Source organism: Aplysia californica, unplaced genomic scaffold (genome assembly GCF_000002075.1).
Source record: "Aplysia californica isolate F4 #8 unplaced genomic scaffold, AplCal3.0 scaffold00123, whole genome shotgun sequence".
In the NCBI taxonomy this organism is placed as follows: Eukaryota; Metazoa; Mollusca; class Gastropoda; order Aplysiida; family Aplysiidae; genus Aplysia; species Aplysia californica.
Window position 1 is genome coordinate 227,368 of NW_004797393.1, and position 18,210 is coordinate 245,577.

At 40.1% G+C, this 18,210-nt stretch overlaps 1 protein-coding gene across 1 annotated transcript; it reads left to right on the plus strand.

Annotated features, from left to right (window-relative positions):
• Window positions 1–52: 52 nt before the first annotated feature.
• LOC101855783 (protein cereblon) lies at window positions 53–15,041 on the plus strand. The gene is made up of 9 exons (XM_005096199.3): window positions 53–186; window positions 2,226–2,446; window positions 3,668–3,870; window positions 6,037–6,204; window positions 7,164–7,247; window positions 8,619–8,784; window positions 10,701–10,889; window positions 12,700–12,896; window positions 14,492–15,041. Exons 1-9 carry the CDS (start codon window positions 87–89, stop codon window positions 14,670–14,672), a joined length of 1,509 nt encoding a protein of 502 aa, XP_005096256.1. The 5' UTR covers window positions 53–86; the 3' UTR covers window positions 14,673–15,041.
• Window positions 15,042–18,210: the final 3,169 nt, after the last annotated feature.

The following is an 18,210-nucleotide window of genomic DNA, read 5'->3' on the forward strand; positions in this document are numbered from 1 at the left end:
ACCACATTTGTCATTGGCTAAAGCAGTCACATGACACTTCTGAAAGTAAATATTATTATTTTCTCCGAAGAAGATTGTAAACAAACATGGCTGAGCCTGGAGAGGATTTACTGCCACTGTTGGGTATCAATCCAATAGCTGGGATGGGTGAAAATGATTCCAGCGACAGTAGCGAGTTAAGTGCAGGTACATTTTAGTGTTTTTTGCTGTGCGTGCTTGGTCTTTACAATATAAGTGCTCTTGCATTCAAATGCCATGCCGTTTACGTGGCTTAGCCGTCGTCCGTGATGATCGTCGTACTTGAAGTTGAAGAGATTTTTATTCTGTTTTGAAACACATTTTACCTCATTGAAACATGAAAAATCCACTTTTAAGCCACCACAACTCTTGTCATTCATCAATGCTAGCTCATTATCATACACCTAAAAATATTTGCATGTTACCTTTACTAGCTTTTATACGAGGGCTGTCCCATGGAAAACTGGAAACAAGGGAAAGGAGGTCCATAAAAGTGACAATCTTTGTCCTTTCTATTATAATAAAATTTAAAATGTAACACATCATACCTCAGTATGTGCTTTTTTTATCACCATCCCGCTGTACGCATTTTTCCCATCGCTAGTGGATCAGGGAGAAGATACCCTCCCTGAAGAATTTTTTGTCAAGGGATTTCAACCAATCTTTCTCGGCTACCACAAGGTCTACATCGTCGGTGAATCGCTGTCCAGAAATATGGCGTTTCGTTGGTCCGAAAAGGTGATAATCTAATGGGGCCAAGTCAGGACTGTGAGGGGGGGTGTGGCAGAATTTCCCTGCTGAACCTTTGGATCCAGTCTTTCGTAGCGTTTGCGCTGTTTGGCGTTGCATTGTCATGCTGCAAAATGACCTTGCTGGAAAACCAGCCTGGTCTTTTTCGGCGCACAACCTCTCTCAACTTATCAAGAATCTGGCAGTGTCTGTTAGCATCAACAGTTTGTCCTGGTTCCAGTATATCAAGAAGCAGAATACCCTTAGCTTCCCAGAAAACGGTGACCATGAGTTACTTCACCATGAACTTTTTTCGGGGGAGGTGATGACGTGTGCTTCCAAACCAATGAGTCCCTCTTCGTCTCAGGAGTCATGTGGTGCATCCAAGTCTCATCACTTGTAATGATGCTTCTCAGGAATGCTTCATCGTATTGTTGGAGGTCTCCAGATACGTTCATGACTCCTGTGACAGCTTTGCGACAACGATTCAACAGAGTCTGAGACACTTCAACATGTTGCGTCTTGTGATCAGCTGTCAGCTCTTTTGGGACATACACCGAGCAGAGACCATTTCAAAAGTGCAGCTCATCAAACATATATCCCATGGACAGTCGACTTTGAAATGTTTAGTGACTCTGAAATTTAGCGAATTTTTCGGCGCCTGTCTGTTTGAATAAGTTCATTAACACGACTCTTGTTGTCCTCATTCTTGGCAGAAAAACAAGGTCTTGGGTGAACTTTGCCATTGACATCCATATGCCCGGCTTTGAATTTACTACACCACTCATATATTCCAGTGACTTTGCCGTTACATTCTCCCCGTAAACGGACTTTATTTCAGTGTGTATTTCTATAGGTTTGAGACCTTTTGCAGTCAGAAACTGAATGACAGACTTCACTTCTACCCGTGACCAATTTTCCAAAGGGGTAGCCATCCGTGGAGAACTGCTGTGTTCATTTGGTTTGTCCGATGCTCATGATGCTCAATCGAGAAATTCCGAAATGATTGTTTTACAAGTGTACGTTTATAGAATGAAAATATTAAATAGTTTTCAAATTACAGCCAAATTCCAGTTTTCCCTGGGACAGCCCCCGTAGTCCGCTTTCTCACGTTCACTGTTATGTTGTCTTGGATCTGATGGGCACCACCATAGGTAGCCCCTCTTTTGGATTGCAAAATTTAAGAATGCTGACTACCTCATTTGACTGCAGACGTGCAACTCCTTGCAAGACTCAGCTGTGTGAGAACACCGAAAAATTATTTTTAGTGTAGAATCTAAGTGAATATAACTTATCAGACCACACGTGTATTTCACCAGACATTGAGATTCATTGTTTATTATGTTCAAGATCCATGACAAAGATACAACATTGAGATCAACAAGGCTACAATATAAATTTAGAAATAAAAAGTGCCTATAAAATTTTGCCTTAAATGTGGTTAGAATAGTCCGTCATGAATTCCAAATCTTTCACAGAATCTGATGCTGATGAAGAAGATATTGAGATTGAGATGGATGACGACGATGCTAACGATGAAGGTGAGGAAAATGCAGCTGAAGAGGAAGGAGGAAATCGACTTCAAAGAAACAGAAGACGTAAAGAGAAGAGAAGAAAATCTTCCAGAAAAGATAGTGAAACTGACTCGCGGCAACAAGTTATCGTGAACTTCGACCAGTCGTTGCCAGGGACACACTCGGTATGAGAATGGGACTTATTTGTTTATTATTATGTTTTTAAGCTTTCTTTAAACAGCTTATTGATGTTTTGTACTACTGTGGTTAGGATTAAGAGATTGTTTCGTGGTGGTTACCCAAGCCATGTGACCCAACTGTTTAAAATTTGATATTTGGGTCATATTTTATTAAAATATTCTTTCTTTTTGTAGTACAAGATCTGGCTTTTTTTTTTCAAAATATGTGTCATTTTGCATTGAGTTTGTTCATAGCCTAACAAGGAGAATAGTTTTAAAAGCAATTCGATTTTTCTTCTTTTTTTTTTTCTTTTTTTTTGTTTCTCTTTGTTCATATGTTTAAGATTTGTATTATTTGTGAGGATGTAGTTAGCTACGGATATAATATTATATGAAGGAATGATGAATTTTGTTTCAACTGTCTATATCTATGGGTCCTCTAAAAAATATTTACTTATTTATGGACATGTCTTTAGATATTGCTTAACTGTCTCCTGCATCTATGATGGGTTATTTCAAAAGTATTCACTGATCATTTCAGTTAATAAATTGCTTTTAGGTGTTTTACAAGTGTATTAGTTTTAATTAATCATGTTAGTAGTTATTGCTTAGTGTTTAAAAGTATTAGCTGACCACGGGTTAGTAGTTACTGCTTTTGTTTTTGTACGTATTGTTGTTATTATTATCAATCCAGCAACAGCTGGGCTGTTATCCTTCTGTCCAATGCCATGTAGTGATAAGTGCAGGTTTGATACAATTTATGTAATATAAAAGGGCCATTTCCAGAGAAGAGATCACATGAAGACAATGGAATGACGTACTGAAAAAATTCTAAGCAGTGATATAGAAATTTATTTTTTTAAATTTTTATTTAGAAATATGCAACCTTCCTCTTACAAAAAAAAAAGAAGAAGGAAGAAGGAAGAATGGCTCTACCGTCACTTAGATTCTTTTCAGCAGATTATCATTCTTGCGTTAGGTGTGTCTTTTTTAATGTAATGCATGGCTAAAAACGCCTTGGTGGGTGGTTGGTGGATGCTCTGGTGTGATTTGCTTTTTCTGTCCTATCAAACATCTATCGTCCTTATCTCCCTTTCATTCTTTTTTATTTTTGTTACTCTCTTGTAACTCGGTTCTAATCTTCTGGCGCTCGTATGGCCTTGTGCAGTTGCGATCGCCGTAAAACCTCTACTAAAGCTAAAAAAAACGCCTTGCTGTCTTGTCTAGTATCTAGGGAACGACTTGGAGGAAATGCGGGGCCGGACAATTCTGGAGGAGAATTCGATAACGATGATCCCCCTAGTGGTGCTGCCCAACGTGGTTCTGGTTCCTGGCCAGGTGATCCCGCTCCAGCTGTATATGCAGCGGCTGGTGGCCATGATGAGGCGAGTCGCCGGGGACGATAAGACGTTCGGAGTCATCAATATGAGGTGACAGCTCAATTATGTATAAAAGTGATAATCTTTTTTTTCTCCTTCTTTCTCCAGGAATGAAGCAAAGAATTACAACATGTGAAATACGATGTCTTAGAAAAGCAGTAAACATAACCAGGCGAGACAAAATTAAAAACTCAATAGTCAGAGATATGGTGAGCACAAATGATGTCATGCATCACATCCAACACCAAAGAATCAAATGGTTCGGACATCTCACACGATAACCAACACACCATCCAGCACAACGTGCCTACAGCAAAAAATTCAATGGCAACAAGGCTAGAGGATGACCGAGAAAGACCTGGATAGATGGAGTCAGGGAAACACTAATAACTCACGACATCCCCCTGACCCAAGCTCTGTGGCTGGTGGCAGAGAGACGTCTCTTTCTTTCTGCGACACCCAAAAAGGTATAAGCGGCTGATGAAAGTAAAAGTAAAGGCCTATTGTGATGATGGCAGGGTTCACTTCACCTGTCAAATGACCAAAAAACTAGAGAGACAGACACAGCTTTATATAACACAAGACCCAATGTTCCCGGAAGCCCTGAACATCGAGACAATATGAGAACTGCTCATGGAGTGGTTAGGATGAAAGGGAAACAACTATAATATAACGAACAAGCAACTGTGGTAGATTATGGATTATGTCCCATAACATTACATTTATGTACTACCTGATTTGGGGCTTAAATACCTGAAACTGACCCTGAATTTACCTGAAATGGGAACTTTGAGGTAGGCAGCCCTGCTGCCCAGATGCGCTGTCGTATTTATCACGACCCGGTGGAATCAGGCTCTCGTCAATTTTTGGGCATCGTGTGGTATCATCTTAACTCTTTAAAAACCTGCGTTTTTTTCCACCATTTCCCGGAGTTTTTTCTACGGTCACCTAAACATGGTGCACTGTAACTCATTATAACCCCAAAAACTTGCCTCCAACTTCTGAATGGCGAAAACAAAGGCTTCGCCATTACTAAAAAAACTTGGATGAGGAATAGTTCCGAAAACAAGAAGAAACTAGCTCTAAATAATATGCAACTGTGACAACAAGGTGACCTCCACTTCCTTTAATACCAGATATCTCAGCTTCTATTCAAGATAAATGGGTATCTTTTTCATGGAAGGCTATACAAATGAACCAGCTTTAAACTCTTTAAACCTCATCCGACGCTGGGAGCGTCTGGCGGTAATAACCCTGTTCCCCATCCGACCTTGGGAACGTCTAATAGCGTTTAGCGAGAAAATGGTCGCCAAAGTTTGGTTATATACAAAGCCGGAAAGTCCGTGGAAACTGACACTTTATTTTTTTTTGTGCTTTAATTAACTTTTTTTCCGTAAAATCCACACAGACATGGGTTCTTAAATCGACATACAACGTTTCTTCAATTTCATTATTGTGAAGAGCACCTGATTTCACCACACTGCCTCACATATTTGTCAGATATGTTGAAATTGTAATATTGAAACTTGCAGTTTACAGTCATCAGCTGACAAAAAGATTTTTTTTTACCATGTATGAAACTTAAAACGATGGGTGAAAGGACATTTGTATATATCATGGCCCCAAGGTCTGGAATGCTTTGCCAAGTACTTTTAGAGAGATAAAGTCTTTTTATTCATTGAGATGTCAGCTATAGTCATTTCTGTTTTTAGATTAAAAATAAGATATGTTATTATTGTTATTATTATTTTTATTATTGTGATGATGATGATAATGATTATTATTATTATTATTATTATTATTATTATTATTATTATTTTTATTATTATCTGCACTATGTGCTGCCTAAGAAATTGAGTTTATTTCAGAATCCTATCAGCTCTGCTGGGGTGATAATGTAGATAGTAAAGGGCATAGAGCTTTCTTTATAGCAGGAAATTGCGCTAGGCAGATACCATTTATTTTTATTGTTATTATTATTATTATTACTGTTATTATTCTGATTATTGTTATTATTATCTGTATTTAAAAACAATTTTTGTTGTATTTGTTCCGTTTTGGTCTGCTATTTATTTTTTTGTTTTATCAAGTGGAATAGGTAAGGCGTTGTAGTCACTTGTTTTTATTGATATTTCCTTTCCCACACATTGTGAAACTAAATGTTTCTGTTCCTTAGTTTTCTAATAGCTCATATTTTTTTGCATTTCTTTCCCAAAGTGGTCTCAGAGAGAGCGATGGACAGAAAATATCGGCTGTTGGCTGCACTGCTGAAATCTTCTCGATGAAGGATGAAATGGACGAGGCGTCTGGTATCTCCATGGTGAGGGTCAAGGCCAGAGGTCGGCAGAGGTTCCGAATAATAGAGATCAAGTCGGAGATTACCGGGTACGTCTCATTAGACCAGCTGACAATGACAATGACGGTGACAATGATAATGCATGACAGTGACAATTTTCACATCCCACTGATTTCCTACCTAAATAGGATCCACGAGGATACCTCACCTGACTGCCCACTGTGTGACAACCAGGATGAAACTGTATCACACCATCTCTTTACCTGCCCTGCACTTAATGACCTGCGTAGCACTTACCTACCTGCCTCCCCAGATATTGGAAATACTTTATACAAATATCTCCTCAACTATCGAACGTAGGTTCTCCAATTTTTGCACTGTGACTACTTGTATCTATTTGTCTTAACAGATCAACTTTTTTGTAAACACTTGCAAGCTGTCTTCTAGAAAATTCCTTAATAAATACTAATAAAAAGTCCAAGTGGGTGGTTTCTACAGATTTTTTAATGTTTACAGCTGGGGGCAATATAGCTTTTAATAGCAAGTCTGTCAGGTTTTTCTAATCGGGACATTATGCTTATTGAACGCATATTTTGAAAGCCATTAGTGCAAAAATATGTTCACTATAACAATAATTTCTTTTAACATGTTTTGCAAGTAAAAATTGTCTTTGATGAATTGTGATGTAAGCCACATGCGTAATCAAAATGTGTTTGAGAAACGGGAAGTGCTGTGAACAATAACATTTTACGCGTGACAGAGATTTCAAGTATTTTATATAAATTTATGAAGAAAAGTTTTTAAATCTAGCCCCAATTGTTCTAGAAAAATATGATTTAGTTAAGACAAATTGATACACACTGCTATGCAAAGTATGGATGACATCCTTATCTCTGCTCCTACTTTTTTGTGTTTGTTACTCTCTTTTAACACGTCTAATCTTTGGCACTTATATGGCCTTTTTCACCTTATTGTGTTGCAAGTGCCATAAAACACTAAAAAAATACAATCCTGACTAAAAAAGAGACTGTTGTTTTTTTCCCCTCAGAGAGCTGGTGGCCAAAGTGAAAATCCTCCCCGAGGTGTCCCTCACACATGTTCTCGACGGAGCCTGCCTGGCCTCACATCGCAAGTGAGTCTCATAATCTGGGAAAGCTAAGTTTTCCCCCCGTAGATAATAATAATAATAATAATAATAATAATAATAATGGACCAGACCATCAATGATTTATTTATAGAGGCACGAGCCATCCATGTCCAGGTGCTGTTTTAATAATAATGGATTGCATTTATATAGCTCATATCCACTTATGCAATGCTCTATGCGCTTAACATGAAACATATTATGGAACTACGAATCAATTTTATAGGCACATACATACGCATGAACACACATACTCACGCACGCACCCACATATACGTACATACTCACATACATACACACATACGTACATACGCACATACAAATTCTCGACGATCTACAGCTCTTGGATGGATTCTGTCTAATCGAAATATGATGAAAATATAAATGCTTTTAGTTTTTTCCTAAAAATTGCTAGATATCTTTGTGAGTACTCCAATTTTTGTTTTCCCTTTCTGGTGTTTTATGGCGCTTGCAACTGCATAAGGTCATATGAGCTCGTGGGACCCATTAGATTTGCTCTGGGTGAAATGAAACTTATTTTATTATTTTTTACAATCTATAATTCTATAATTGCTAGTGGTACAGTCTGTCAGAAATGGTTGCTTTGAATGACAAGCGGGCTAACCCAGATTTCGGGGGTTTCCAGAAATCTTGACATACACCAAAAGTGGGCATTGCCCTACCTATAGGAGAAGTTTGGTTTCATTGGTGTGTTTATTTGTTTGGTTATAGAGAAAACTCTCCCTGTCTTTTAAAGAAACTGAACAAGAGTTCTAAAACTTAACTTCGATTTTCTCAGAACAGCATTTTTCAGGATAGCCCCCTTGTGCTTAAAAGCAACCAAATAATGATAATAGCTAACGTTTGGTCGCTTTTAAGGACAAATGGGCTATCCCGAAAAATGCTGTTTTGAGAAAATCAAAGATAAATTTTTTGCCCCTTGTTCAGTTTCGTTAAAGACTTTGAGAGTTTTCTCTATAACTAAACAAATATATGCACCATTGAAACCAAACTTCTCCAATAGGTAGGGCAATGCTCATTTTTTGTTTTGGTCAAGATTTCTGGAAACCCCCGAAATCTGGGTTAGCCAGCTTGTCCTTAAAAGCGACCATTTTTAGAGTGCTCTATCCTGTTAGGAAACAAGCTGTGAGCACTGTATGGCTATCGTTATTACCCCAGCAGACCCTAGAGCACTCAGAAACAATAGTAACTTCCTGGGAAGTCTACAGTGCAAGCTCTTCATGAGAAGTCTACTGTGCAGGCTCCCATTTTACAGGCGCTAAAAATTTCACAACTACTAAAATATTAAGTATTTTCCGTATACCCCATGTGCTATATAGTATTATATTTATGTTTCAGGCTCTTCACCAAGCCGTGCGATGACAGTGAGATGCTGAAAACGGCTGTGGATCGCCAAGGGAGGGTACTCACTTCTGTCGACTGCCGGAGTAGGAGCTGTGTCAGCAAGTTTTATTCGTCAAAGTTCACGTGGTGGCCGCCTTGGGTGTACAGAATGTACGATATTGTGAGTCCGGACATCAACGAGGGAATGGAAGGATTTATACGATTGTGTGACTTCGCAGTGGAATCAGACGCTCATCAATTATTGGGCCTATGGAGTTATTGGTATTATTTGCTCGCTTTCAATGGAAAAAATATCCATTTATCTCAAATAGAGGTTGAGAAGTTTGCGATTGAAGGAGGCAGGGGTCGCCTGATTTCAGAGGTAAAATTAGCGAGGAAATGGCCGCCAAAGTATGGTGACTTCAACAGCTCAAGATTCCTTGGAAACTGCAAATTTGAAGTTGTTGTGCCTTTAATCATTTTTCCATCAAATCCACACTTAAAAGTTTTTGAATGGATATACAAGGTGTTGAGCCAAAAAAAAAAAAAAAAAAATGTAATTTCCAAACTGGCCGCAAAATGCCAGTTTCTCAGATTTCATCATTTTGACGAACGCCTGATTTCACCACGATGCCTCACAATTTTAGAACACAGTGTTTGTTTCTTTGCCACTGATAAGTACAGTCGAAATTGTCCTAGATGCTCCCCGAGTTTTGAGGAGAAAAGTGCTTGTCTTAGACAGGTGGATGTCTTGTCTTGTCTGAGACAGGTGGATGTCTTGTCTTAGACAGGTGGATATCTTGTCTTAGACAGGTGGATGTCTTGTCTTGTCTTAGACAGGTAAATATCTTGTCTTGTCTTAGACAGGTGGATGTCTTGTCTTAGACTGGTGGATGTCTTGTCTTAGACAGGTGGATGTCGTCTAATATCTTGTCTTCTCTTAGACTGATGGATGTCTTAGACTAGTGGATGTCTTTTTATTAGACTGGTGGACGTCTTGTCTTAGACAGGTGAATGTCTTATGTCTTGTCTTAGGTGGATGTCTTGTCTTAGACTAGTGGATGTCTTTTTGTAGACTGGTGGATGTCTTGTCTTAGACAGGTGGATGTCTTAGACAGATGGATGTCTTATGTCTTGTCTTAGACTAGTGGATGTCTTTTTGTAGACTGGTGGATGTCTTGTCTTGTCTTAGACAGGTGGATGTCTTATGTCTTGTCTTAGGTGGATGTCTTATGTCTTGTCTTAGGTGGATGTCTTGTCTTGTCTTAGGTGGATGTCTTATGTCTTGTCTTAGGTGGATGTCTTGTCTTGTCTTAGGTGGATGTCTTATGTCTTGTCTTAGGTGGATGTCTTATGTCTTGTCTTAGGTGGATGTCTTGTCTTGTCTTAGGTGGATGTCTTATGTCTTGTCTTAGGTGGATGTCTTGTCTTAGACAGATGGATGTCTTATGTCTTGTCTTAGACAGGTGGATGTCTTATGTCTTGTCTTAGGTGGATGTCTTATGTCTTGTGTTAGACAGGTGGATAACTTGGACAGTGTCTTTATGATGTGGGAAAATTGCAAGGTGGGATGTGATTATTTGTACAGGTGATTGTTTTGGACAGGTGGCTTTTAAAGCAGGGTCAACTGCATTTGTGTCACGACACAGTCGAATCGGGCGCTTGTCCATTTTTGGGCATGTAGAGCTATTGGTATTATCTGAAAGCTTATTTGTTTGCTTTGCTTTCAGTAAAAAATATCCCCATCTATCTTGAATAGAAGTCCACATATTTGAGATTGAAGGGGGTGAGGTCGCTTGATTTCAATTGTAAAATTTGCGAGCAAATGGCCACCAAAATTTGATAACTCCAATAGCGAAAGAGTCCTTGAAAACTGAAAAATGACATAATGTGTGCCTTTAATTAACGGTTTTCAGTAGAATTCACACGCAAATGTGTGTTTATATGGACATAAAAGGGATTGAGTGAAAAAACAAAAAATAGATAAAGAATGCCTAACTGGCAGAAAAAAGTTTCTCCAGTTTCGTTATTTTGACAAACGCCTGATTACACCACGATGCCTCACTTTAATCATCACGCCTCACATATTTTCGTCAGGAGTGGCTTTCAGAGCAGACGAGAGCGGAACTAGGCAGCTGGTCCTCCTCACCTTTGCCCTCCAACCCCGTGGACCTGTCGTTCTGGGTGGCTCACAACCTGCCCGTGGACGACCAGACACGACTCGAGCTGCTCTCCTTCGACTCGGTGGTCCAGCGGCTGAGGTATGGGCTCAGCATAATCCGGAAGGTGAGGCAAGGTCAAGGCTGCTCCTATTTTGGGGGGTTGATGTTAATTGATAATTCAATATTCATACCAACATTATGCTACCAGTGCCAGACCTGGACATTAAGTAAAGCCCATGAAAGCAAAATCTGCGCATGTGAAATGAAATGGCTCCACAAAACCCTTAACATCACAAGACGAGACAGGCACAGAAATGAAGAAGTAAGAGCAGCTATCGGCACTGAGTCCTGCCTGCATTACATAGAAAGATGGAGAATAAAATGGTTTGGCCACCTGTTATGTATGTCACCTGGCCATTTCACAATTCAGGCTATAAAGGAAGAGGAAGGCCACGCAAAAGGTGGGTCAAGGGGGTCAAGAAAACCCTGAGAAAAGATATCACAACTGAAAGAGCTGTGGAACTGGCCTACCATAGAAAACTGCATCTCTCCTCGATGCTTAACGGCAACAGAGGATGAAAAAGTAAAAGTAAAGTAAGTGTAGTAAGAGTTTTACGTAACTTATAACATATGAAGGTCACATAAGTGTCGAAGATTAGGGGTGGTGCTATTGAGTAATATACAAAGAAAAGAAGAAGTTTAGTTTTAGTTGGAGTTTTACGGCACCTACAACATAGTTTGAATGAGGTCACATAAGTGCTGAAGATTAGAGGTGTTGCTATAGAGTAGCATGGAAAGAAAAGAAGTAGAAGAGAAAAGGATGATAGGTGTTTGACACAAAAGAAGGGTCAAACCACGGCTGTGCGCCTGCCAAACACCCACCTTGGAAGTTGTCTGTCTTGTATTAAACTGTGTGATCTATTCTGTCTTGTCTCATCAATGCTTTAAATTCTTTATTCTATCAAAATGGGTGTGGTGGCGGAGCGGTTAGTGCGCTTGTCTCCAAAGCAGAAAGTCCGGGTTTGAGCCTCGGTTCGGACACAGATTTTTTTCACCCCCTCCTGCCCACACAGCAGGAATGGGTAGCCTACCTGACTTCGAGTTGGGGAAGTAAAGACAGCGTGGAAAGGAACTGGCCACCCTACCGCAATATGCCGAAGGCCCAGGAAATTGTCCCACTATCAACTAGGCAATCCCCAATATCCGGATCGGATGCGGAAACAACTTTACTTGTTCTATCATATCTCCTTGTCTTATCAAAATTACAGAGAAAGAATGTTGTTATGTGTTATCATATATTCAGCCGAGAAAAATGTCCCTCTTGGATAATAAAGCATTATCTTGTCTTATCTTATCTTCTATTTAAGCTTGCCTCACGTTCCTGGTAATACTGTAAAGTCATTATGTTTTGTCTGGTCTCATCTTACGTAATGAATGTATAATTTTATTTGAATTTTGTTGTATCAATTCATTAAAAAAAAGAAATCTACTACTCTAATAAGATGAGATTATATTACAGAATAGCCGAAGTGGAAATTTTTATAGAGGCGCTTGTTGGATAAGATAGATAGGATAAGATACATCTTTATTGTCCAGATCCTGGCACATTGGTTTGGTGTTTCACCACGTGCACACACGCACACACGCACACACACACACACACAAACACACACACACACAAACACACCCACACGCACAAATGCAAACAAAAACCAAATTTTTAAAAAATAATAATAACATGTGGGTGGTTGGCGGGCGTTCTGGTTTGGTTTGCTCCTTCTTTCCTATCAAACATCTATCGTCTTTATCTCTCCTCCTCTAATCTTCAGCACTTATGTGACCTTAAAGTGTTGCAAATGCCGTAAAACACTTACCAAAACTAAAAACTAAAAATAGCATAAATTTGAATGCATCTTATCCTGTGTTTACTTCAGAGTGGCTTTCTCCTGACCTGCAACGACTGCGAGCAGACCATCTCCAACAGAAGCGATGTGTTCAGCATGAGTCGCGAGGGTCCACTCGGGGCGTACGTTAACCCCGGGGGCTACGTGCACGAGATGTATACGGTCCTGGCTGTCGCTAACTTGCGAAATAATGGCGGGGCCTCCACAGAGCACAGCTGGTTTCCTGGGTGAGTTGGGGTGGAGATTATTTCTAATTGGTGGCCTAGTGGTTAGGCTACCGTACTCGTAATCTTGAGGTTGCGGGTTCGGGGGTTCAAGCCGTGGTGTTCTTGGGAAAGGCACTTTGCACGAATTTTCCTCACTTCACCCAGGTGGGAATGGGTACCCAGCCATAGACAGTGAAAGATCTTGTCAGTATGTTGGTGTTTTAGCGCCTATAAATGGCCGCTTGCACCGTATGCTTGTTGAAGTTGTTTCTGAATACTCTCGGGTCTGCAGGGGTAATAGTATAGATTGTGAAGCGCACAGAGCTTGCTGTTTAGCGGGCATTTGCGCTATACAAATGCTATCTATTATTATTATTAGTTATTGTTTGTATTTTTCTATCAGTGTCCTCAGATATTGGGGGCTCTCGTGGCCTAGAGGTTAAGGTGTTGGCCTCTCATTCAAAGGTCCCGGGTTCGATTCCGGGTAGCGACCAAAAGATTTTCTTCTCTAAAATTGTCTCCTTTCACATCCTTTCCTGATCTCTAACAATGTTCTGTTGTCTGCTTTCATTTCCACTTTCTGCCCCCACCCCCTCACCTCCTTTGCCCCCTCCTCTGGGCTCCTGACTCTTTCTGCAGCCTTTCTACTGCTACTCCTTGGCTCCTCCTAACTGCTGTCTTTCTGCCACACCCCTCATCTTCTGGTAGGAAAGATCTACACCTGGCCTTCTCGGAGGGCCCGTCTGCAAGTTGCGCACGTTAAAGATCCCTTGGTGGTCTAAAATCGATAAGAGTAGGCTTCGGCCGCCACCCGGGCAAAATTCAAAATTTCCTACCAACGAAAAAGTATTAGGTGTGTCCCGCGCGCTCATATGACCTTATGCAGTTGCGAGCGCTGTAAAACCCTATACTAAACAAACAAACAACCTCAGATATTACGTGTGGATGATAGTACAGTGTAAATGATGCAGTTTTATCGGACTATTCCTTAATTTTGTTTGTATTTCCCTCAGCCATACAGTGTAAATGATGCAGTCTTACTAGGTTATTGTTCCTTAAGCTGTGTTTTTTAAGCTGCCTAAGATCCGATTTTTTTCTCTCTGCCAGTGTGTGTTTGGATTAAGTCATGTACAGTACAGCTGCCGTAACTCTTTATCTGCTCGGAGTCGCACACTGCATCGCGCTATATTTCAGATATGTGTGGGTGATTGTATTTCTACATTCCATGTCCTCAGATATGATTGTATTTCTACTTTCCTGTACATTACATGTCCTCAGATATGATTGTATTTCTACATTCCATGTCCTCAGATATGATTGTATTTCTACAATCAGTGTCTGCAGATATGATTGTATTTCTACATTCCATGTCCTCAGATATGATTGTATTTCTACAATCAGTGTCTGCAGATATGATTGTATTTCTACATTCCATGTCCTCAGATATGATTGTATTTCTACAATCAGTGTCTGCAGATATGATTGTATTTCTACATTCCATGTCCTCAGATATGATTGTATTTCTACAATCAGTGTCTGCAGATATGATTGTATTTCTGAATTCCGTGTCTGCAGATGTGCGTGGCTGATTGTATTTCTACATTCCGTATCCTCAGATACGCATGGACGATCGTGCAGTGCAAAGAGTGCCACGCCCATATGGGATGGATGTTTACGGCCACAAAGAAAAACCTTTCCCCGAAGAAATTCTGGGGTCTCTGCCGCTCGGCTGTTCGCACCACCATCTCTGCCGCTACACAGGACAGCGAGGGGGAGCAGCCGATGATTGTCATGTGATGCGTAGCCACAGCGAAGAGTTTTTCTGTGGTTTGTCTATTATATGGAACCACTGCAAGCATTGAACAGGTCACAAGCTTATTTTATTTTGAGTGTAGAGAACTGAACAGTTATATCTTTGGAGTGCTACAATGACATTCTGGCTCGGACTTCAGACCTGATTGGTCGCTTTTAAGGACCTGTATTACCTGTCCTGGGCAACGTCATTCGTCATTGCACACTGGACAGGTCCATAAGTGCTCAGTTCCCCCCAGCACCAAAGCCCGCAAGTATCCGTACTGATTGTTTCGGTAGCTGTCTGATTATGGCGACGTCTTTCCTTTCCTGATAATCGTTCCTTTCTTCCTTGTTTAAGGACAAGTGGGCTAACCCAGATTTCGGGGGTTTCCAGAAATCTTGACCTAATAAAAAGTGGGCACTCTACCTATAGGAGAAGTTTGGTTTCATTGGTGTGTATATATATATTTAGTTATAGAGAAAACTCTCCCTGTCTTTTAAAGAAATTCTCAAAACAACATTTTTTGGGATAGCCCCCTTGAGCTTAAAAGCGACCAATTATACCTTCAGACTTATCCATTGGGGTGATATTTTCTATGTCATGGATTCCTGTCATGGCCAATAAAAAGAAGTAGAATTTTTTATTTCTAGAATGTTTGTGTTTTTTATGCTCCAATTGGCTCAGTTTAGATCATATAGGAGGCGGGCTTCAACCGTGCCTATCGGTGTGCCGACCTGGGCTGAGAGTCCCAGAAGAAAGTCCAAGATTAGATACTCAATAAAAATTCTCCTCGCACAGAAATTGAACTTGCGACTTTTGCGTTTGACGGTGGAGCATCTAGCCCCTACACCGCAGATGCCAGTATAAAAAGTAAATGCAGCAGTAAATTACCGAGTTATGAAAAAGAAAATCCTGATCCGACTACGGTGAGGCGCTGAACCGGACTGAAGTTGTCATTAGCTTATGTGTTCACAAACTGATATATGTGGAGCGTGATGACAAAATGAGTTACTTCTCGGATTCTAGCCTTTTGGAAATAGATACATCACGTTATAGAAGCTTTTACAATTTATAAGTATGCCATAATAAAAGGCATGTTATAGTTGAAGAGTATGTGGTCTATAGCAAATCTACGGGGAACCCACAAGGAAAGCGTAAGAAGGGAAGACCAAAGATGACATGGAGGCGAGCGGTACAAGCGGAAATTGAAAAAGCGGGGACATCATGGAAACAGATAGAAAAGGATGCTCAGGACAGGCTTCGCTGGAGTAATGTTGTTGATGGCCTGTGCTCCACTGGGAGTTAAAAGGGGCGAGAGAGAGAGAGAGAGCAAATCTACAAATTTGACCCTAGTGTCGAGTTTTGACCACTATCTCCATTTGTGGACTACGAGAAGTAACTCATTTTGTCAGCACACCTCACATATGTACCCACCCAAGACTCATTGCTTTGCTGAAATTTGCTGTATGTGATGAAAGTGCAGGGTCGTAGAAGTTTGATGCTTTCATTGAAATGTGATGAAATTGAAAATATTCACTAACATGTTTGTCAGTCTAATTTGAAAGACTAAAGTACGGATACTGTAATAGATAAATCCGTTGAAAGACTAAATCAAAGATACAGAATTTAAAAAGAACAAATATAAGCGATAAAAATTGCTCATTATAATGTTGAAAAGTTGGGACAGATGTGAAGCTCAAATCAATCAAAGTCTAAAAACATTCTTCGGGAAGATTTATTTTCCCCTTATTTGGTAACAGCCAAAGAAGAAAGAGTAAAATATGTTGCTATATTGGCGAAAGTGTTGAATGGTGCCTTGATGGTTATGCATTGAAAGTTTGTCTATTTTGATATTGTTTGTGTTGTTAGTTGTGCATTAATTGTGAACAGTGGCAAGAAGCAGACAACCTGTCAGTGTTGCTTTCACAAAGTGGTTGGAAGAAGTGTAAAACTTGTTCATGTACATATGTGAGGCAGCGTGGTGAAATCAGGCGCTCACCAAAATAATGAAACTGAAGAACCTGGCGAATTTCTGCCCGTTTCGCAATTTTTATGGAACTTTTGTTTTTTCGGCTGAACTCCGTTGTTCTCCAATTAATTAAGAACTCAGTTCTGGGTGGATTTTTCTGAAAAACGTTGAACAAAAAAATTTAAGTTTTCAGTTTACATGGACTATCAAGCTATGGAAATAACTAAACTTTGGAGAGCATTTTCTCGCTAATTCTATCTTTGAAACCAGGCAACCCCACCTTCTTCAGTCTCAAATATCTTCCTTGAATTCTTTTCAAGATAAATGGGCATTTTTTTTTTTCACCAATAGCAAGACAACTGAAGAAGCTTTAATGTGGTACCATTAACTGCACATGTCCAAAGAGTGAGGAGCGCCTGGTACCACCACGTCATGACACATGTTCTGTACAGAAAGGTTTTGGTTGTTGAGCTGCCCGACCCTGTCAGTATTACTTTCACAAAGTGGTTTGAAGTGTAAAACTTTTTCATGTACATATATGTACTTAAGTAATTTGATTGAAGAGCTCCCGTCATGGCTGGTAGAAAATATTTATGATGGCTTGTTCACTTTTGTCTGACTGTGTTAAAAAAGTTCTAGTTCTTTGAGGAATTTACCAATGCCCACGAAACTTTCCTTGGCACTTCTGCAGTCCAGCGACCAAGCAAAAATATTTTTCCAAAAAATTTTGACCCGGTAATAAAAAAGTTTTACTCTTTGGGCCCTATATTAAAAACGGCTCTTTGGATGGATACGTAGCATCCCTAAAATAAATGTCTTACTGTAGCCTTGCCTACTTACTTTTACTTTTACTTTTCCGATCCAGCGGCCATTTGGGTTCTCGCCCTTCGGTCTGTCGATATGGCAAAGAATTGACAGGTTTTAATCAGCTGTGCTTTGTAGCCTTGCCTACAAATTGCTCATTTGAGACAGCAACACCGCCCTGCCCCCACATTTCAGTGTAAGCTTGTAGATTTCATCCCCCGGCTGTCTGGATGTCTCCACATGCTTGCTCTACGTGAGTCTTGAAATACTCACCCCGTCTCTTGAATCGTGTTTTTTAGGCAAACGTTAAAGAGTTGTGTCACTCGCCAACACAAGGTCTCGCCCGGACGCGAGATCTGATCTAGGGCAATTGAAACATCTGGGTACCTAAGTAGAGAATCTTTGGTGAAAGTGGGCGCTGGCTACAAATAGGTTCACAAGCACCAGTCTTTGTTGTTTCTTTTGGCAAGTGTTTCACGGCGTTCGCTAATGGTGTCCATCTGTGTCCATCTGTATTTGTAGATACAAGAGAGATTTCAACAAAACCAGAACATATTTCACTTTGCCTTAATCAAGATAAACAAAGGAATAGTTTGTAACAAGTACATTTTCTGAAACATACTTTACTAGCTGGGTTTCCCGTTTGACGAACGGACTCAAAAGAATCAATCGTCAAATCGTTTTGGGATCAGTGCACGCACTCTTTGTGAGCGGAAGCCTCACTTGTTTACAATGGCGTCTTAGAAGACGAACTTTCCCAAGATGAG